Here is a 21,590-nt window from a genome sequence, read left to right as displayed (position 1 = left end):
CACGATAGGTAGCCGCTTTGACAGTTCAATAGGTAGACTTGGCTTCACTCTTGGCGTGACTCATTAAACACCGACTCTAACATTACCCTTTTTCAAGTCGAGCAGATGTTCTGGAATACCACCGTGAAACATTCAACATCGAACATTCCACAGTGCGATGTGTGAAGCTGGTATTGCGCGTTTCACACCAAATTGGACTATTAAGCGCGTTTTCGCTTATTAAAAAGTGTGATAAAACTGCAAGTTTACGTCTAATCGTCTTGGTGTCTTCGGTGTACTTATTCCTTATGATGCAAGCAATAAGTGCTCCGAAGACACCAAACGATTTGACAGAAACGTGCACTTTTATCACACTTTTCGCTTTTTTGGGACAGTCCAGTTTCAGATGCAATCAGCAATACCTAGAGGCAAACAAGTCAACAAGATAACCTTTGTCTTTGGGATTTCGATTTTCTGTTGTTTGATAGAGTCTGGGAAACACGTCTGCGTGGTCATAGTGAATGTTCAAGAATGACATGGCTTGCTACTTCAGGTTGCTTCGTCTATAACTTCTCCTCAACGTGAAGTCCAAGTTCATTACGAATATGCGCCAGCTTTGTAGCACCTAGCGGCTTCGTCAGGATATCAGCTATCATCTCAGCGGTTGGTGTGTAGTTTGCCTTTATAACTTTCTTCTTATTCAGATCTCTGATGAAGTGGTACTTAGTGTCCACGTGTTTCGACCGCCGTTGAATACCACCTTGCTGAAGCTGTTTGATGCAACTTTGATTGTCTTCTTGTACGGTAATTGGGAGATGTTGCTTCACACCAAAGTTATTTAGTAGTTTCTGTAGTCAAAGTAGTTCCTGGCAGAACTCAGCCAATGAGATGTACTCGCCCTCGGTACTGAACTATGCTACGCAGGATTGCTTTTTCGCCGCCCAGAAAATTGTTGCCTCACCAAGCTGGAACAAAAAACCGGAATTCGATTTTCGATCTACGGTATTTCCAGGCAAATCTGCAAATGTAAAACCAATCAGTTCTTCGTTACTTCCTTCCAGATGCAGCTTCAGATCACTGGTACTGCTAAGATAGCGTAAAGCCCGTTTTGCCTCTATCCAGTCAGCTGCAGTGGGATGACTTACTTTTCTGCCAAGAATGGAAGCACAGATGGCAATGTCCGGTCGAGTGTTGACTGCGAGATACAGCAGACCTCCATCCAAACTTTGGAAATTATCCTAAGATGGCAGCTTTTCACTCTCCTCCTTCTACTGTAGAAATCCAGGCTCCATCGGCACTTTTGATGGTCGGGCATCCTCCCTTTGGAAACGAATTTCAAGTTTCTTGATGTTCATTCTTTGATGCGATGTCTAGTTTTCTCCACTTGCATACCCAGAAAATGCTATACATCACCCAGGATTGTCAAATTTTATCATAGTCCTCCTGACTTGATGCAGCAACGAGCATGTCATCGACATAGATGAGGATAAAACATGATTCTCCATTCTCGTGAAGCACTTAGATACAGGGGTAAGCGTCTGAGGGCTTTAATTAGATCTCCTTGAAACTTGCATCGATCTTCCTGTTCTACATCCTTGCCGACTGCGTGAGTCCATACAGACTTTTCTTCAAATAGCACACTTTTCCATCGTTGGTCTCAAATTCGGGAGGCTCCTTCATATAAATTATCTCGTTCAGATCACCGTAAAGGTAGGCTGTCTTCACATCAATGTGTTTCATGAGCAGATTCCACATTCCAGCAACCATCAAGAGGGTCCTTAGTGTCACTTGCTTGGCCAGTGGAGCGAAAACCTCGTCATAATCACTTCCATACTTCTACGTAAAACCTTGTGCTGCCAATCGAGCCATAAAACGCACAACCTCACCTCTTTGATTTTCTTTCCTCTTGTAAATCCACTTGCATCCGACAGTGCGCTTGTCAAATTCGTCAGTACCCTGTCCTTCGTGGATCACTCGCCATAGTAGCTACTGCAGCATTCTCTCCGTAATGCAAAGGTGAACGACCCTTATCGCACCGACCAGCTGATACCGTCTCCTTCAACTGCGACCGCCTCCTCCAGATCATTGTATTCAACACCATCATTGTATGTCATCAATAAGCAACAAGCAAGCTGCTACTTGTAGCTTCGAAAAAATCGTCTTCCGTTACAATGCAGGAGTCGATGGTTTCGTCCTCGTCTTCCGGAACACATTCCCCATGGATCGTAGCTTGAATCTTTCGCAGAGGGTATTCGATCAAGTTTTCGTCTTTTTCAAAACAGCTATCTTGGTGTTGACCAGAAACACAAATCTGAAGTTTCGGATAACCATCAGTTTGTGCGTTGTTGGATCAATAATTCGATAACCTTTATGGTTTAAAGAATAGCCAACGAACAAAATCTTCACCGCCTTCGGTTGCAGCTTTGTCCGTTTCTCCTTTGGCACGTACACAAATGCAGGCGTCCCAAATATCTGCAACTGCCTTAGGTTCGGTTTCTTGTCATTCCATAATTCGCACGGTGTCTCCTTCAGCGCTGCAGTTAGAAGCATGTTTTGAATGTCGTTTGCCGTTTTAACTGCTTCCGCCCAAAATTTTTACGGTAGTTTCGCATGCAAGACTATCATCAAGACCAAGCCATTTCCACCAACGAACGGTTCTTGCGTCGTGAAATGCTGTAATATTCCTTCTGCCTTACAAAAAACCTCAATCGTACCGCTGATGATTTTTGGTTTCTTCCCAAATCTTGTCTCCGTGTAGCGATCGAACTGCTTCTGATTTGTGCTTCAGGAAATAAACTGTCGTAAATCTACTGAAGTCGTTGATAATGGTAAGAAAATATCGACATCCTCCAGGGGTTACCGTATTCATCGAACCGCAAATATCACTGTGTACCAAATGCAGAACAGCTTTCGACTTTCGCTTCGCTTTCTTCGGAAAAAAGCAGCCTTGTCATCTTGCCTTGAATACAACAGTCGCAAACAATGTTTTTCACGCCCAAGGGGTAAGTCACTCAGCACATTGTGCCGAAATTAGATTTGGCACAGCTTGGGCACATCCATCTGCGCACCTTCGACATACCTTCGGCACAATCTCATAGGCATTGAATTATTGTAAATAGAATGGGAGCACAGCTCGATAAGTGTCATTGAACCTGTTCACAACATTACGTGCTATTTGACTGTATATTCAGGACCATCCTCTAATTGAATCTACCAGAGGAACTCAGACCAGCAGTTCACGTATAGATCTAAATACGAAATGTATGTTCTACACGGATAGAAATCTCCTTTTACCTTTTGGCAAATTTCCATTGCTGATTATTCATAAAATGTATAAGTCAACTAATAAGCAGACGCCTTGCAAAAAGTTAATAAAGATCATGTGTCAAATGAAATGTATATGCGGTCACACATACCTTTTATGCATTCTAATAGGACCTATGTGGTTTGTCTTCTGGAATGTATAAGGCTGATGCTTTGGCAAAAATGTATAAGTGAAACACATTAATTAAATAATTGATTTTCGTTTCGTGTAGAGTGGGCTCAAGAGAAAGAGGCAGTTATTCAACCCTCATTAGCACCCTTAATTCAAATAATGAACATTACACCAACATTTCGCACACCCATCGCTTCCCGCGTCATCCTCAATCCGATTTATCCTTGCGATTTCAAATCAAGGTGTCAGAAATACCGGATTGCCGGGATGGGTATTTTACAAACAATCACAGCTTGCTCTATGACCGGTTAAATCGGCACACCTGCGACACACTTGCGACACACTGACAAAAAAGATGCCCCAAGATTGGTGTGCGGAGTGACCTACCCCTTGTTCACGCCACAATCTCGTATACAAATTCCACTTGCCAAAGTTAATTTCTCCAGTTTTTGACGTACTATAAACCAGTCCTCGCTGTCAAAGTCGCAGCCACTCGTCCTTCTTTCATTCGATGATGCATTCATTCTTCTCAAACACAACCTTGGCACCTTGTCCAGTAAGCTTCATTACAGGCAACAAATTTACCTCCAGATCCGCCATGAACAATGTATCGCTCAACTTTAAAACTCGAATTCATCCATCTTCATCCGTAGTTTCTAGTCGAAACGGTCCATCTCCTTTCGATAAAATCTTCTTACCGTTTGCAAGCGTAACTTCCACGATGACACTGGGGTCAATCTTCTCAAACTTGGATTCCTCATTGCACATATGGGAAGATGCTCCTGAGTCCACTGCGAAGGGAAGCCTTTGTCGAAAAAGCAAATTCAGAACTTCCTTCATCCGCTAGTTTAGCCTTTTGATACGATTTCTCTTGTTTTTATTGAACTGCCGCTTTGATTTTCTGCTGCTTCATCCACTGATGACAAGCTCACTGCTTATGTCCGGGCTTCTGACAGTGACAGACAATTGTTTGTTTATGATACTCCATCGCATGGATTTCCGCCGAGCTACTCAATCCACAAGTTTGCCGCGAACAAATTCCATGGTCAAATTCACCTGTAGATTCTTGTCGAGCTCTTGACCAGCGATCGCGAGTTTCTCAAAGAAATTTTCCATCCGGCTGATATATGCTCCAATATCTTCACCATCGACATACTCCATGCGCATCACCTTTTTCAGGATCGTCGCCTTACTTGTTGGTCCTTTTTTCTCGTGGACCCGCTGGATAGATTCCCAAGCTTTCTTTGCAGACTTCGTTTTCTTGATCAAACAGTACTGAGTTGGTTCTACAAGAAGCCCAGTCGTGGCTCTCGCTTCGTCCCAATCTGTTAACACCGCTGCGTTGCCTGGAGCACTTTCAGTTTGTGCTTGTACCGCTGACCGTAATCCAGGATCGACGAACTTCTAAAGCTGCTCTCTAACTAGAAATAACTCCACTTCAACTCCATTTTCTGATTATAGATTCTTTCTTCTTCCGTTAAAATTATGTTTTATTACTCTTGCGAACTTCCAATGCAGACTTGATAACGCCTGGGCCCATAAATTGATAAAGTCAGGGAAACACGTCTACTTGGTCGTAGTGAATGTTCAAGAATGGTTCATTAATTATAAACTAATTGGCATGGCTTACTACTTCAGGTTGCTTCATCTATCAGTTTGGGAAGTCTGGAAGTCTGGAAGTCTGGAAGTCTGGAAGTCTGGAAGTCTGAGTCTAGCACTGGCGATGGGGTCTTCCAAGCTGCCTATCATGGCAAGTATCCTATTAGTAACGGCAATCCCCGCTCTGACGAATCTTCAATCCCTAGGACTGCGCCTCTAGCAAGTAATGCTGCACCTGCTTCTTCGAATGTCCTGATGTACTACCAAAATGTTGGTGGGATCAACAGCTCTCTCGCCGAGTACCAATTGGCCTTCAGCGACGGTTCCTATGATGTTTACGCACTTTCCGAAACTTGGCTCAATGGAGATACCTCAACGAATCAGTTGTTTGGCGAATCATATTCCGTTTATCGACAAGACCGGTCACCTTCGAATAGCAACAAAAGCACTGGAGGTGGTGTTTTGCTGGCTGTTCGCTCGAGTTTTACACACTTAGATTTTTTCGCTGAGATGGGCACCACCGAGCAGCTCGGCATTTTATTTTGCTGGTTCTCAGTGAAAAACTTGCCGAGATTCAGCTAACAAACGGGAATTTTGCCGAGATATCAGCTAACAAACATATTTTTTGCTGAATTTTCAGCAAAATAAAATGCCGAGCTGCTCGGTGGTGCCCATCTCGGCAAAAAAATCTAAGTGTGTAAATCCCGTACGCTCGACCCTCCTGATGGCTCGGCGGTTGAGCAAATATGGATCGCAATTGCCACTGTCGATGCAACACTCTACCTATGCGTTGTGTATATTCCCCCTGATCGAGTAAACGATGTATCTTTGATCGAAAAGCATATCGATTCGCTTAACTGGGTGGTTCCGTAGTTAGGACCAAGAGACAACGTTATCATCCTAGGCGATTTCAACTTGAGCTCGATCTCTTGGCAGCGTAGTCCACATGGTTCCCTGTACCCGATTACATCACGATCCTCGATTAGCCTGGCATCATGGAAGCTGCTTGATGCGTATAGCACCGCTGGACTCAGACAAATGAGTGGAATTGCAAATGAAAACAATCGTACGCTTGATCTATACTTCGTCAGTGAGGAACTTTGCGAGCACATCACAGTTATGCAAGCTCCATCACCGCTCGTTAAAATCTGCAGGCATCATCCTCCTGTACTGATGGAATTCAAGATAAGTCCACAGCAACGCTTCCAAGATACCTCTGAAAGCATCGCCTATGATTTCAGAAAGGCTGACTTCAACAGTATGAACGAGTTCCTCGCACATGTCGATTGGGACGAAGTGCTTCAAAATTGTGATGCCAACCTCGCTGCGTCGACCATATCTGGTATCCTGTGGTATGCCATCGATCAGTTCGTTCCCGTGAAGTCTAGACACGAACCGGCTAAGCCAGCCTGGTCAAATGCTGACCTCAAGCATCTTAGGACTGTGAAGCGGGCAGCTCTCAGACGACATAGCAAGTATCGCACGGACTCCACGAGAATGAGCTATATGGCGGCGAGCACTGAATACAACCAACTTAATAATCGTTTGTACAACGCATATCAGGACCATTTGCAAAGGCGCTTCAAGACAAATCCCAGAAGTTTTTGGCGTTACGTCCATGACCAACGGATGGAATCCGGGCTGCCCTCTACGATGACCAACGGATTGTTCGAAGCTGATTCCACCACTGACATCGCCGACCTGTTCCGTTCTCAATTCAGCAATGTTTTCACTAATGAACACATCGACCCGCAGGATGTAGCCGTCACCACCAGAAATGTTCCTCAACTTTCGGCCTCTGGGCTACAGTTCGTGATCACGAACGATATGGTTATATCAGCCGGAAAGGATTTAAAATCTTCCACGGGATGTGGTCCGGATGGGATTCCATCGCTTGTCCTCAAATGCTGCGCGGATACACTTGCAACACCACTAGCAAGAGTATTCAACCTATCTTTGGCTACTGGTGTATTCCCAAACTGCTGGAAGCAGTCGTATGTTTTCCAAGTTTTCAAGAAAGGCTGCAAGCGGATTGTTTCGAACTATCGGGGCATAGCTGCGTTGAGCGCCACTTCTAAGCTGTTTGAGGTGATCGTTCTGCATAAGCTGGTTCAGAACTACGTTTCGCCCTCCTTTCCGGTTTGGTCCGGTGTTCCCCAAGGAAGTCACTTGGGGCCGTTTCTATTCTTGCTGTATATGAACGATGTCAATTTCATCGTGAAATGCCTAAAACTCTCGTATGCCGATGACCTGAAGCTTTACTACACGATTAGCAACCACAAGACGCGTTTTTCTGCAACAACAACTGGAAGCCTTCGCTGAATGGTGTCATATTAATCGAATGTCGCTGAACGTGTCCAAATGTTCGGTTATTTCATTTGACCGCAAGCAATCACTCTTCCATTTTAGCTATGCTTTGGGAGGCGTGAATCTACAACGTGATTCGACAGTCAAGGACCTGGGGATTCTGGTAGATACAAAATTAACCTTCAAGGATCACGTCGCGTACGTTGTGTCTAAAGCCTCATCGCAACTAGGATTTTTATTTCGCTTTGCAAAAAAGTTCAAGGACGTTTACTGCCTAAAAGCTTTATACTGCTCAATTGTGCGCCCTATGTTGGAGTATTCGTCTATCGTCTGGTCTCCTTATTACCAGAATTAAACTCAACGCATCGAAGCTGTTCAGTGAAAATTCGTCCGGTTCGCTCTACATCATCTTAGGTGGAGAGATCCATTCAACCTGCCCAGTTATGAAAGCCGTTGTCTACTTATAAATCTGGAATTACTAGAAGCAAGACGCAACGTGGCAAAAGCGTGCTTTGTTGGGGATCTTCTGCAAGGCAACATTGACAGTCCTACGCTTCTTAGTTTCTTGGACATCAACACACGTCGTCGCAATCTTCGGTCGCACTCGTTTATCACCATCCCTCCGGCAAGAACTAATTATGGCTTTCACGAACCTTTGCGAAGCATGTCCCGTGTATTCAACCGGTGTTATTATGTGTACGATTTCAACGTGTCACGAGAAACAAACAACCGTAGTTTTAAACAAGTTTTATGTTAATTTATGTTATTCGTTAGTTTTGTATTTAGTTGTAGAACAGGTGTCATTGGGGTAAACATTTTACCTGTTGACTGATAAACAATAAACAAGAGGGAAAGGTTCTTGAAAGTCTAGTGCGTAATGTCGTGCTTAATACAGCGAAGCCGATAATCTTTGAGTATCAGCACGGATTCATACCACACCGGTCTACAACATCTAACTTACTATGCTACACCAACGTACTGTTCCGTGAGATCGAACGTCGAAACCGGGTGGACTCTATTTACATCAAGGGGTAGGTCACGCCGCACAACAATCTTGGGTTATCAATTGATAGTAAACAATTTGCTGTAAGTGTGCCGATTGTGGTGGTAATAGAGCAAGCTGCGATTGTTTGTAAAAAAAAACACACCCCGGCAACCCGGTATTTCTGACACCTTGAGTGTTTTGGTTTGAAATCGCTAGGATAAATCGGTGCAACCAAGGAGAAATGCAATGTCTACATCGGTTGTAGATGATGCTCAAATTCATAGTATTCGTTCGGCAACCGATTGACGATGACGCGGGAAGTGGCGAGTGTGTGAATTTTTTCTTGTGTTCATAGGATAATAAAAATCCTCAAAGGCAGACCAGAAACCTAGCCTTTCGTGATGTGAAAATCAACGGTCTATCAGCGGCCGACAAGAATGGAACCGGTGGGGAACATTGTTGGAGACCGAATATAGAGGATGGTGAAAATGACTTCTGTAGTTTGTTTTGTGTGAGTTGCAGCATTATTTGAATCAATGGTACTAATGGGGTCTGATCTACTGGCTTTTTCTTTCGAGCCTATGCTAGAACCTACATTTCGGATTTATATCTATGACCCGAGAAGTTAACTGCTGGTCTGAGTTCCTCTGGTATATTCAATTAGAGGATGTTCCTGAATATAAAGTCAAACAGCACGTAATGTTGTGAACAGCTTCAATGACAGCTGTCCAGCAGTGCTCCCATTCTATTTACAATAATCCAATGCCTACGAGATTGTGCCGAAGGAGTGCCGATGGATGTGCCCAAGCTGTGCCGAATCTAATTTCGGCACAATGTGCTGAGTTACTTACCCCTTGATCGACGGGTCGAAAGGCATTTGTGCAAGTGAATACGTCACGGTCCAGTACGTTCAACATACCATCTGGCGTACCGCAGGGTAGTGTTGCTTTGGACCTCTACTCTTTGTCCTCTTCATCAACGACCTGTGCCTGCGAATATCCAGCTGCTTTATGCTGATGATCTGTATGGACTGTATTGTACTGCAAGCTGACATCGATGTGGTGTTGAGCCGGTGTAAAGACGATGGTATGAGCGTGAACAGCAATAAATGCAAAACGATCACATTCAGCTGCAGTTGTTCAACATTCATTCACCAATATCGAATCGACACTACTTCGCTGGCACGTGTGCGTCTATTCGCGATTTAGGAGCTATAATGGACTGTACACACAAAATCACGGCCTCCCTGTTCGGTAATTTTTTACTGGGTTTTTGAACAGCTGAAAAAGTCAGTAAACTTAAAAAAATTGTAAAAAATTGTATAAAAGTGATTTTTTCTTGAAATTTATACAGACTGTGTTCTTATTACATTTATTTGATGATAAAAATAAAATATGTTAAAATTGTTCGTTGCATTTCGTGTGACCGTTATTTTCAGTTTACTGACTTTTTCAGCTGTTTGAAAACCCAGTAAAAAATTACTGACCCCAGTAAAATAATCTCTATGTGTACACTCCGCTTTAACGATCATATTTCCACCATCACAGCCAAAGCATTTTCCGTACTCGGTTTCATTCGTCGCAATGCTTCTCAACTAACCGAAGTGTACGCATTAAAGTCGCTATTTTGCTCTTTAGTGAGCAGGATTCTGGAGTACGTATTCAAAAACTGTTCCTACCGTGGAATGATACCGTTAATCTTCCTTATTATCAATAACGGTGCCGTTTGATCAATCTAGAGTTGCTATCGATGAGACAGCTGAAATTGCAACAATTTGTTGTAGTCGACATCCTGATGAACAACACCGACTGCCAAGAGCTTCTACAGGAAGTTTTGCTCACCGCACCTCATCGCCAATTACGGTACTCTATCCTTATCGTCATTCCCAGTCACAGGGCTAAGTTCCTGCCCTAGAGCTTTTAATGCTGTTTGTGACGTCTACGATTTTAATATTGCTGGGCTCTGTTTTAAAAATAGGTTAAGATTAAATAGGATTGGTTAAGATTAGTCTGTGCGAAATCGTCGAAGACTGAATGAATAATAACAAACAAGTTTCTTCTGCATTCAAAAATCCACCACTTCCATCGCCACGTGTCAGTTCTACCAACGATAGCATTTAATAACTCCCATTATTCCTTTAGTGCTGATCCGATTGAGTCATTTCAGTGTAATTATAAGGAATTAAAAGCAGAAAATGCGCCATTCCGTTTTCTAATCAACATATTTCCACATCCTAGGGTGGAGTTGATGGAAAAAATTAACAGAACTGCACTCTCAGAACTTACTTCCCAGGACCTGACGGCCAGCGAAAGAGCATTTCCCCATCAATCATGACAGCCTGCCTGCCCTCGGCCCTCGACTGAAGTGTGTAAGTGGCTAAAGTATGAACACAAACGCACACACACATTTCACAACATATTGTAAGGAGGGGCTCACTTGGCACGCGAGCTTAGCAGCTCTGAAAACCATCTAAATTGCTCCTGACTGTCGTTGGGGCGGTAGGTGCTGTAGCAGAGAGCGTGAAAAACATTTTCGCTATAAAACAGTAACGGAGTGGGTTTTAGTTTTCTAATTGGTTTCATTTTGCTTCGAATTTGAAAACAGGGTTGGAGAGTGTTAGTCGATTGTGTGGCGAGCGTTGGAGCGCTATACAAATACTGCTCATTTACACAACAAACAGTTTGGAGCTCGGTGAAAAAGGAGCATCGTTCCTGAGGGGGGAGGGCGGGGATTTACACTCGAATGGATGAATACATTTGTTTTAAAATATGTTGATCCTTTGGAAGTGGTTGTAATTAGGCGCTAGCTTGGGAGGGGGGGGGGGGATAGGGGAACAGTTGGTGAAGGGTAGTTTTTCCATTTCTAATGGGGTAGTGGAATGGCTTAAATTATTTAATGCGGGATTTTAGCACTCAGGTGATGATAGTTGGGAGCCCTCGTTGAAACAGGTTGGGCTTCATTTAATGAAGAACCCATGAAAATTGGGTCAACAGTTGCAAACAGCTTATTAACTGAAAGAGTGAATAATTTTTTGTTTTGGTTTGTTTGGTAAGTTACTTAATTGGAATTAAAAGGAATGAGAGGAAGTTACTTTTATGTTTGATTTAGGGGTATTTAAAATATTCGTAACTTGTTCCTACTATTTTCAGTTCTGTCCAACATTAACGTGATTTATGCCAACTGATCTGATTAGCTTACGAAAATTGTAAACATTATCCCAAGGATATACCAAACTGACATGACAGGCAGTTTAGGTAAGGCAAATAGGTCAGTGCACGAAGATTTGCTGCACTCCTCTCTCACCCGTAAATTTTTTAAAGTTTTGAGTGGTTTGTTTTGGCTCCCATTCGTTGCCATCTCTTTTACTCAGAGACAAAATCATTGGAACCAAATAGTGAGGTTAGGGACCGTGCACTGCTCTATAGGGTAGATAAAAGAGGCAGGACAAATAAGACAGAGAGAAAAGACATAACAGAAAGATAAGATAGAAATGACAGATATGATGGTCCTAACATAGAGGTAACTCTAAGATTAGAAGGTCCCGAAATAACGTGCTCAACTTTTTGACTCAGCTCTGGTACTATCTTCGGTCCCAAGCTAATCGATTCACCCCTCGAAACATAGGAAAATCCACTAACCCCTCATTTTATATGTCAAACTTTCATAGCGAATCAAAACAAACATTGTGTAGTACTAGAATTTCGACTAGAATGGGGTACGTTAATCGTTTGCTTGGGACCAATAGGCTAGTCAAGTAGTGAGCCAATTTTAAATCGTTAGTTTCGTATTGATTGTCTCTTTTGGTAAGAAACTGATGTGGCACAAACCATTTGAAGTTTATATGGAAATTACTATGGAAAAACTAGAAATACTAAGAGAAAGAGATAGGCGAAGAAAACAAAATACAAATCGGCAGCAGGGATTTGTTCCTAAATTATCGCTTTTCCTGTGTGGCATCTACATTCGTCCCAGTAGTCCTCTCCTAGTTGCGGTACGTTAGAATCGTTAGGTTCCCATAGTTGTGCATGTAGACTCACTACACAACTATAGGAACCTAACGCTTCTAACATACCGCAACTATAGGAGCGTTTACCCTATACCAAGTACGCCGACTCCGTACAACAGCTTCTTGAAATGGCCAGTCCTCATGATACGACTATAGTTATGGGTGATTACAACCTGCCAAATCTAGTTTGGGATTCCGTTGAGGATGTCCAAGGATTCTCACCTCTGAATGCTTCATCTGAACAGGAAGTTGTTGTAGTAGAATCCTTAGTATCTGCAGGAATTATGCACATCAGCGATCTGGTCAACGCGAATGGTAAACTTCTCGACCTGGTGCTCGTCAGTGATTTAGATGCTATATATTGAACGGGGTACACGACGTTAGGCATACGGTCGTTAGGCATAATGCACGATAGGCATAATGGACGTTGGCCATAAAGGACGTTAGGCATAATGGACGCTAGGCATAATCTACCCGATGAGTTCCAGAAGGATGATAATGGGGACCGTTTATTGATTGCTGACTTCGATGACAATAATGAAAGAGCCTTAATTTTTGGACTCATAAAAACTTGCGACGTCTTGGACAGGCAAAGTATTGGGTTACAGATACAGGTTTGCCACAGTTCCTTGTTTGTTTCGGCAACTCGTCACTGTTCATGGAAGTATCGCTCCCTCACATCAGCAGACGGTTCCGCTAATTTTCATTCTGATGACCACAAAAACAGAATCGTTGTATCGAAAAGTATGGCAGGAAATCCTGGAAGCAGCAGGTATGTTTTTTTTTGTTATTGAATGAAAAACCACAGAATTCACTATTCTTCATTTGATGAGCTGTTCTTTGGCATCATATATTATTCAACCTTAGCTGTTTTTTGTTATTGAATGAAAAATCCCAGAATTCACCATTCTTTATTTCATGAGCTGTTCTTTGAGGAAAATCTTTACTTCTTTGATAATTGCAATATGTGTGTAAGAATATATGTCAACAAATGTGTGACTTTTTTTTATTTCTAGATGCTATTGATTTCAAGATATAGTTCAAAACTATGCTGAGTTTTCATTGCCAGATTACTTAACCGCTTTAGTTTCTAATCTTGGATCTAAGTAAATATGTAGCAACGTCACTTATGAACAGTGCTTATTAATTAAACTATTTATCATTTTTAATTCAACGCTTAGCTTAATTTAAGCATTGTTTACCCTGATCGAAACAGGTTTCTAGAGTTGCACAGCAGCAAGGTATTTTATGCATAACGTCCATTATGCCTAATGACTTTATGCCTAACGTCCATTATGACTAACGTCCATTATGCCTAACGTCCATTATGCCTAACGTCCATTATGCCTAACGTCCATTATGCCTAACGTCCGTATGCTTAACGTATTTATGCCTAATGGGGTACACTCGTTTGAACCACCATCTGCCATTTTGATTGCCATCATAAGCCGTTAGTATTGAAAGTTGATATCCGTTCGAGTGACCATTTGCCATCGTATCCAGCAGCACGCAGTGAGTACATTTCCGCACGGTGGAATTTCGATGTTATTAATGCGACGATCTCAGCGTTGGATTGGGTACAACTACTTAACTTACCTACCATTGATGCCGCCGTGTCCGTATTCTATGACAATTATCAAGTAATTCATGATACTGTTCCGGTAAAGGTTCGTAGACCTTCTATGCATTCCCATAAATCTTGGTGGAAACTGCAATTGCTTAATCTACGTAACTGTCTGCGTAAGGCTCGTAAACGTTACTTTCGCTCCAGGACAAGTATGGTGCGCTGCTTGCAGAAGCCGAGTTCAACAGTTTGCATGAAGTTTGCTTTCGTGAGTATATGGATAATCTCCAGAGTGGCTTCAAAGAAAACCCATCGTCGTTCTGGTCTTTCGTAAACGCTCGCAAAAGATCAGCTGGTATTCCCGTAATCGTAGCTTCTCCACCGACGCCACTTCTGCAAACCTCTTCCCTTATTTCTTCCGAAGCGTTTTCGAACTCGATCAAACTTCTCCGCAGCAGTAGTTCATCGGCCAGTTACCGAACTACAACATTCGTCTGCAGCTGCTTAACTTCGGCCATGACGCTATTTTCAAAGCCCTTTGCTCGGTAGATGCATCGAAAGGTCCGGATTGTATTCCACCGTCTATCGTCAAGAATTGTGCAGCATCGTTGGCCACACCCCCTTTACCGTATGCGTGATAATGTTTTCACCATCGTACAAATAAGGTTCCCGTTTCACCTGTGCATACAATGCCTTGGTTTTCTTTGCATGCACGTAACCTATAGCTCATACCGTAGTAGGCTGCGTATAAAAGAAAATGATTTACTTATTTTGACAGTTGCACATTTCAATCGCCGTGGGAGTGTCCCGGTGGACCGTGAAAAGGGTTTTAGACCGAGAAAAGAAAGGACAACTATCCGCGAAGGTGGCCACAAGTCGGCCGAGGTCAGCTCCGAGGGTTATCGCTGCTATCAAAAGGAAGATTCGGGTGAATCCAGTGCGTTCAATAAGGAAAATGGCAAAGGAACACGGGATCAGTGACTTTTCGGCAAGGAAGATCGTAAAGGAAGATTGCGGGGCGAAGACGAGGGCATGAAAAAAAACTCACACGATTGCCAGCCGCATCCGGGAGCTACGAGTCGAACGATGCAAGAAAATCTTGAACTTTCTTAAGCGAAAAAATCCGGTAATCCTGTTCACCGAGAAGAGCATGTTTACCGTCGATCCCGTATCAAATTCCAGAACCGACCGGTATATTAGTTCTCTTCCGGTAACAGACGTGGCCGACGAGCACAAGACGTGTTTCTCAATATGGCGCGTCAGAAAGGCCAAGGCCGGTTCTAAACGCCACCCGAGTACAGCAAACCTCAGACAAACATTGACCCGTACCTGGAGAGAAATGGATCCAGACTGCATTATTAGAACCTGTCGTGCATTTCGGAAGCGTGTGGAGGCCGTAAATGCAGCAAGTGGAAACTCGATTGATGATTAATATAGTTTAAGACTCTGAGAAGCATCCACCCTTTGAATTAAATTTTTCAGATTCCTGGAAGTTTGTATCAATTACACCGATCTTCAAGTCAGGTTACATTCACAGCGTGGAAAACTACCGACCTATCTCGATCCTTAATCCTTGATTCAAATGTTCTCGAAAGTCTTCTGCATGACAAGTTGTATCCAACTGTGCAGTCTATAATCTCAAACTTGATGTCCTATACCAACACTCTTATTGGTAGCATACAAAAGCATCAGCAAGTAGACGCCGTTTACATTGACTTATCTAAGGCCTTCGACAAAGTCCTTCATGACCTCGCTATCGCAAAGCTGAGCCGCTTTGGTCTTCCGCCGTGGGTCGTTCGCTGGTTAAAATCATATTTATCCTCCAGGAAGAAATTCGTTAAGGTTCATGATGCCAGATCCGATGTGTTTGATAAACTATCGGGAGTTCCACAAGGGAGCCACTTAGGACCTCTTATTTTTGTTTTATTTATTAACGTCGTGTGTGACCACTCAAGTTCCTATAAGTTGTTATATGCTGATGATTTGAAAGTCTACCGTGTGATCAAATCGATCCTAGATTGTTGTGCTCTACAAACTGACATTGAGCTAGTTGATTCTACTAAAGATCTTGGACTTATCTTGGATAGCAAACTTAGATTCAACGAGCACACATCTAAGTCAATTGCAAAGGCTTGGATTCCTGCGTCGCAATGCTTCGCAATTCGATGATGTGCACGCTTTGAAAACATTGTAATGCTCCTTGGTTCGTAGTGTTCTTGAACTTATAGTACAAATCTGGGCTCCATATCTTGCTGTGCACAAATCGCGCAACAAAAAAAAAATTCAGAAACGTTTTGTCAGAATCGCCTTACGACAGCTTCCATGGACAGCTAATTGAACTGCAAACACTATCGAGTCGCCGAATCTTCCTGCAGAGACTATTTATTTTTGACTGCAGTAGTGTGCTCCGGGCTATCAACTTCCACGCTCCAGTCCATCGTCTCCACAATGCGTACCTCTTGTGCACTCCTGGATACCGTACTGCTTTTGACTATAACAATCCACTCGACAAATATTGCAGACAGTTCAATGATGTCATCTGTTAACACCCTGCACAAATTAACCTGATCTGGCAATAACAAGAGCAGCAACTACGGGAGGTTAATCAAGCTAAAAAGCAGTACGACACGACACCCTTGTTTAAAATGTAATCTTTTAATTCAAACACAAGCATTCTTTGCAAATCCCTCCTTCACCATAAACATCACTTCCGCAATCTACATTCCCCCCTGCAATGAAATGATCAATATTTAACCAGATTCTGATTTATTTCCGTTCCAATTCTCTTTCTTCCGCAGCACGCTACAAAGGAATCTCTCTGCTCCCAGCATCGGGACTGCTCAACGGTAAGAAATCATCTCGTTACTATTGTATACACGAACCACTCTATCCCGTTCCCCCCATCCCCAGCCACCGTTGTTGCTTGTCACATTCTCAGGTGCAACATTTTATAGCAGCCGAGCACTTTACACAAAACGATCAAAGAGAACCCAGAAACGCGAACGACTCTTCCCGGGAAAAGCGGATCTCGGTTCCTCTGCGTTCGATATTTTAAACTGATGTATTATTTATTCCAACACCCATCAGCAGCCAATACCGGGGGAACTGGTCTGGTCTGGTCCGATCTGGTCTGATGGTGCTGCTTTTACGAGCGAGCATTGTTGCTATTCCACGAATCCACAAATGTTGTTCTTTTCCGCGGAAAATCGTGTGCTACATTGTGGCAGCAGCAGCCGTTTGTTTTCCCTCATCGACACCTGGTGGAAGGGAAAATTGGAAATTGTTTCGGGAAATGTTTCTCCCGCGTTTTATGGATGGAGGGCTTTCTCCGAAACGATTTCCCGTTTGATCAACTGGTGTAAAACACCCTCGCTTGGTTTTGTTTCATCACATGAAAATTATAATTTAATCAACTTTGTGTAGCAAAGCCATCCTTCCGAATAAAGTGCCGCTCGTTTAGGCGAGAGCAAGGTGACTTTGATGGTTCAAGGTGTTTCGAACAAACGAAAGCTGCAAAGCACCTTCCTATCTTCCATCCACCTTGACCGCGGCAAGCAAGAGGAGCATTATCGATTACCCCAACTCTCGTGCAGGAAGGTCATAAAAAGAATGCTCTTCGTTTTGTTCATACTGCAGCAGGAATCTGAACCTTTGCGTCGCTCGGAGAGGTGTCATACTCGGAAATCGTAAAAGAAAACAACATCAACCAAATATGTAGGTACCTCTCCTGTCGTGTCGTCGCAGGGTCGCAGCATCCCCGGGCCAGCCTGCAACAAAGTTTCCGAGTTCACGCAGTCAGAGCTCGCACGGAAGCGTGGAAACTGAGGTGTTGCGTTTATTTGCTTATGCGCTGCCTTGTTTTACGACGACGACGACGACGATGGAGAAGACGGCGAGAAAAATTCGACACTTCTTCTTAGCACCTCCCTCCCTCCCTGAACGGGTCGTTGGATCTGTAAAACGATTCCGGCCTTCTTTGTGTTGTCCTTCGCCCATGTGTGTTGTGTGAGCTATTGGTTTTGGATCGCAGCGAGGCTGCAAAGGTGAGGCACCTTTCCCTCCATAATGGGAATTCTAAACAATCCAACTCCGAGCACGGCTCACTGGATCTGTGTTGTGTGTGTGTGGGTGTGTGGCATTAACGCATGAAAGGATACGACGATGAAACGATGAGGCTGCTCTGCCATATTGGTACCTAAGTGCCGTTTTATGGCCTCGTTTATGAACTGTTTTGTCGAGAGAGACAGAAAGTGTGTAGGAGCGGTTCCACGAGTGTTGATTGTTCTTGTGTGTTCTGGTGGAACTCGGAAGGAAGGAAGGTGATTTTACGTGTGATTATGGCTATTTCTGTGAAGTTATATAGGCATCTGAGCTACACTCACATACATACGCACGAATGGGCGCCCAGTCAAAATTACTGGAAAGCCTGGTGGAAAATTTTGCCTTGAAAACCGATAAAATTCCAGTAGAAATACATTTTGTTTATTCGGAACGACCTAGGGGGAACTGACGACTTCGGCACTTCATTACCTATTATCGTCGGGGGGTAAATAAAGTCTGGGAGTGTTCATTTTTTGCTACTCACTATTCCATTCATTTACACTATCTTCTCCATACAAAAAAATACCACTCTTTGACTTCATTGACCCCCTAGACCAGTGATGCTCATACCCATTTTTTCAATAGCTGTATTTTTGTTCGTTGGTCTTATTTTAAGTTCGAATAGGAATAGGAATAGGAATAGGAATAGGAATAGGAATAGGAATAGGAATAGGAATAGGAATAGGAATAGGAATAGGAATAGGAATAGGAATAGGAATAGGAATAGGAATAGGAATAGGAATAGGAATAGGAATAGGAATAGGAATAGGAATAGGAATAGGAATAGGAATAGGAATAGGAATAGGAATAGGAATAGGAATAGGAATAGGAATAGGAATAGGAATAGGAATAGGAATAGGAATAGGAATAGGAATAGGAATAGGAATAGGAATAGGAATAGGAATAGGAATAGGAATAGGAATAGGAATAGGAATAGGAATAGGAATAGGAATAGGAATAGGAATAGGAATAGGAATAGGAATAGGAATAGGAATAGGAATAGGAATAGGAATAGGAATAGGAATAGGAATAGGAATAGGAATAGGAATAGGAATAGGAATAGGAATAGGAATAGGAATAGGAATAGGAATAGGAATAGGAATAGGAATAGGAATAGGAATAGGAATAGGAATAGGAATAGGAATAGGAATAGGAATAGGAATAGGAATAGGAATAGGAATAGGAATAGGAATAGGAATAGGAATAGGAATAGGAATAGGAATAGGAATAGGAATAGGAATAGGAATAGGAATAGGAATAGGAATAGGAATAGGAATAGGAATAGGAATAGGAATAGGAATAGGAATAGGAATAGGAATAGGAATAGGAATAGGAATAGGAATAGGAATAGGAATAGGAATAGGAATAGGAATAGGAATAGGAATAGGAATAGGAATAGGAATAGGAATAGGAATAGGAATAGGAATAGGAATAGGAATAGGAATAGGAATAGGAATAGGAATAGGAATAGGAATAGGAATAGGAATAGGAATAGGAATAGGAATAGGAATAGGAATAGGAATAGGAATAGGAATAGGAATAGGAATAGGAATAGGAATAGGAATAGGAATAGGAATAGGAATAGGAATAGGAATAGGAATAGGAATAGGAATAGGAATAGGAATAGGAATAGGAATAGGAATAGGAATAGGAATAGGAATAGGAATAGGAATAGGAATAGGAATAGGAATAGGAATAGGAATAGGAATAGGAATAGGAATAGGAATAGGAATAGGAATAGGAATAGGAATAGGAATAGGAATAGGAATAGGAATAGGAATAGGAATAGGAATAGGAATAGGAATAGGAATAGGAATAGGAATAGGAATAGGAATAGGAATAGGAATAGGAATAGGAACCCTAGCTGCCCTATTCAACCCCTTTCTCGCCATCTCTACCGGCGACAGCTAACCTTCAAATTGATACCATCCACCGGTGTGGGTACGAAGCTATTCGAATCCATCAACAACTCCGGCTCCGTGGTCCCCGACAGTTCAAAGTTGAACCTGGCCAGCAGCAGCGACAGTCCCACCTTGGTCAACATCTTACCCATTCTCATCCCGATGCAGATGCGTGGTCCATCGCCAAACGGAGCGTACGGTTTGGTCCTCACGTTTGCCTCCTGAAATCGCTCGGGCTCGAACCGCATCGGTTGCGGGTAGTACTGTGGATCGTGTTGCATTCCGCCGAACTGAAGCACCACGGCCGTTCCCTTTTCGATGATCAAATGCGAACCGGGGAATTTGTAGTCTTGGGTGCATTCTCGGTTCAAAATCGGCACTGGTGGGTACTTTCGCAAGGTTTCATCGATGCAGCATTCCAAGTAGCGCATCTCCGTTATGCCTTCGTAGGTCAGCTCGCCACCGTAACGTTCCATGACGGAGTCGATTTCCTGTTGAACTTTACGTCGAATTGTGGCGTTCTTAGCCAGTTCGTATAGGCAGAACGACATCGTCGTGGAAGATGTTTCGAATCCGGCTAGAAAGAATACATACGCTTGCGCGGCGACTTCTTCTAGCGAAAGTTCCTTTAACTGGTTGGTTGCATCCACAGTCCACCGTTCATCGTCCGAAACGGTACCCGTATTGCGCAACTGCAGCAGCAGTTGCATCATGTCCTTCCGTGTTATACCATTCTGTTCCCGGTATTCCAACGTCTCGCGAACCACGCCCAGCATGAACCGCTCCACGTCGTCATCAATTTTAAGCTTCAACAACCTGTTCAACTTCGGCACCATATACGTCAACAATATGCGCATGTTGTTGCGGAGGCTTGGCTCAAACACCAAAAATAGAATAAATGTTTGCCCCATTAGATAACTGTATCATTCAGAGTTTTTGAAGCACACCTACCTTACGCCCCATCTGGCGGAACGGTTCGTTGGGATTGTTGATCGAATCAATCTGAATCCCGAAAGCTACCGACGCAATAATGTCCGTAGTGTAGCGAGCCAAAATCTCCCGGATCTCAACGACTTCGCCGCACTCTGCATACTTCTGGATGAAGCTCTGCAGCACTACACCCGTATCGACCAGGGTCTTGAACATGCCTTTAAGTTTTCCGCTAGTAAAGGCTGGCGTCAGCTTGGTGCGAAGATGTTTCCACTTTTCACCGGCCAGAGAGAAGAGATGTCCGCCGAGAGGATCGTTCTCTTCGTCGACGTACGAGCCCCGGTCGTGGAAGTGTTGAAAGTCCCGCACCATGATATCCTTGGCCAGCTGGGGATCATTCACGAACAGCATCGGACGTAGTAGGACGTAACCGCCGAGTAGGGGCCATTGTTTACTGCGTTGGTAGAGCTTTTTGCAGACCTCCGGAAAGGATGCCCTACCGCGGAAGAGATTCGTAAAGTTTCCAAACGGGAATAGGGGCATTAGCTGCGGGATCTTTCGTCGCTTCCAAAAGCCAAAGACATAATTTAAAAACCCACAAGCGGCAAAGCATAGCAGCACCAGTCCTACCGCTAGCGGTGTCATTTTGTAACTGACGGTTGACTCAAAACCGAATCTGATTCGAACAAATGCAAATCATTTGAAACGAATGGCATGGAACGAAAGCGTTTAGTTCAGTTGGAATTTGTTGCAGTGATTGGGGTGGCATGCCTTAAAATCAG

At 43.3% G+C, this 21,590-nt stretch overlaps 2 protein-coding genes across 2 annotated transcripts in view; one reads left to right on the top strand and one right to left on the bottom strand.

Moving 5' to 3' along the window:
• The window catches only part of LOC135712285 (transmembrane protein fend-like), a 480,560-nt gene that overhangs the window by 182,392 nt on the left and 276,578 nt on the right, over positions 1 to 21,590 (top strand). Inside the window, exon 2 of the mRNA XM_065235249.1 lies at positions 16,675 to 16,722. Coding sequence (XP_065091321.1) covers positions 16,675 to 16,722 — 48 coding nt within the window. The remainder of the gene's footprint in view (positions 1 to 16,674; positions 16,723 to 21,590) is intronic.
• LOC135712239 (probable cytochrome P450 6d5) lies at positions 19,872 to 21,462 on the bottom strand. The gene is made up of 2 exons (XM_065235198.1): positions 20,831 to 21,462; positions 19,872 to 20,763 (listed from the first exon to the last, which is right to left on the bottom strand). Exons 1-2 carry the CDS (start codon positions 21,451 to 21,453, stop codon positions 19,872 to 19,874), a joined length of 1,515 nt encoding a protein of 504 aa, XP_065091270.1. The 5' UTR covers positions 21,454 to 21,462.

Source organism: Ochlerotatus camptorhynchus, unplaced genomic scaffold (genome assembly GCF_037179485.1).
Source record: "Ochlerotatus camptorhynchus isolate MF236.1 unplaced genomic scaffold, CSIRO-AGI_Acam_v1.1 ptg000467l, whole genome shotgun sequence".
NCBI classification, from domain to species: Eukaryota; Metazoa; Arthropoda; class Insecta; order Diptera; family Culicidae; genus Ochlerotatus; species Ochlerotatus camptorhynchus.
The sequence above is the reverse complement of the archived record's forward strand: the minus strand, read 5'-3'. Positions and strand labels throughout refer to the sequence as shown.

What these genes read in the sequence shown, in the direction of transcription:
- LOC135712239 (XM_065235198.1), bottom strand. Translation starts at nt 21,453, where the DNA reads ATGACACCGCTAGCGGTAGGACTGGTGCTGCTATGCTTTGCCGCTTGT. An exon ending in TTCCGCCAGATGGGGCGTAA is followed by an intron (nt 20,764 to 20,830) that starts GGTAGGTGTGCT and finishes TATTCTATTTTT; the next exon opens with GGTGTTTGAGCCAAGCCTCC.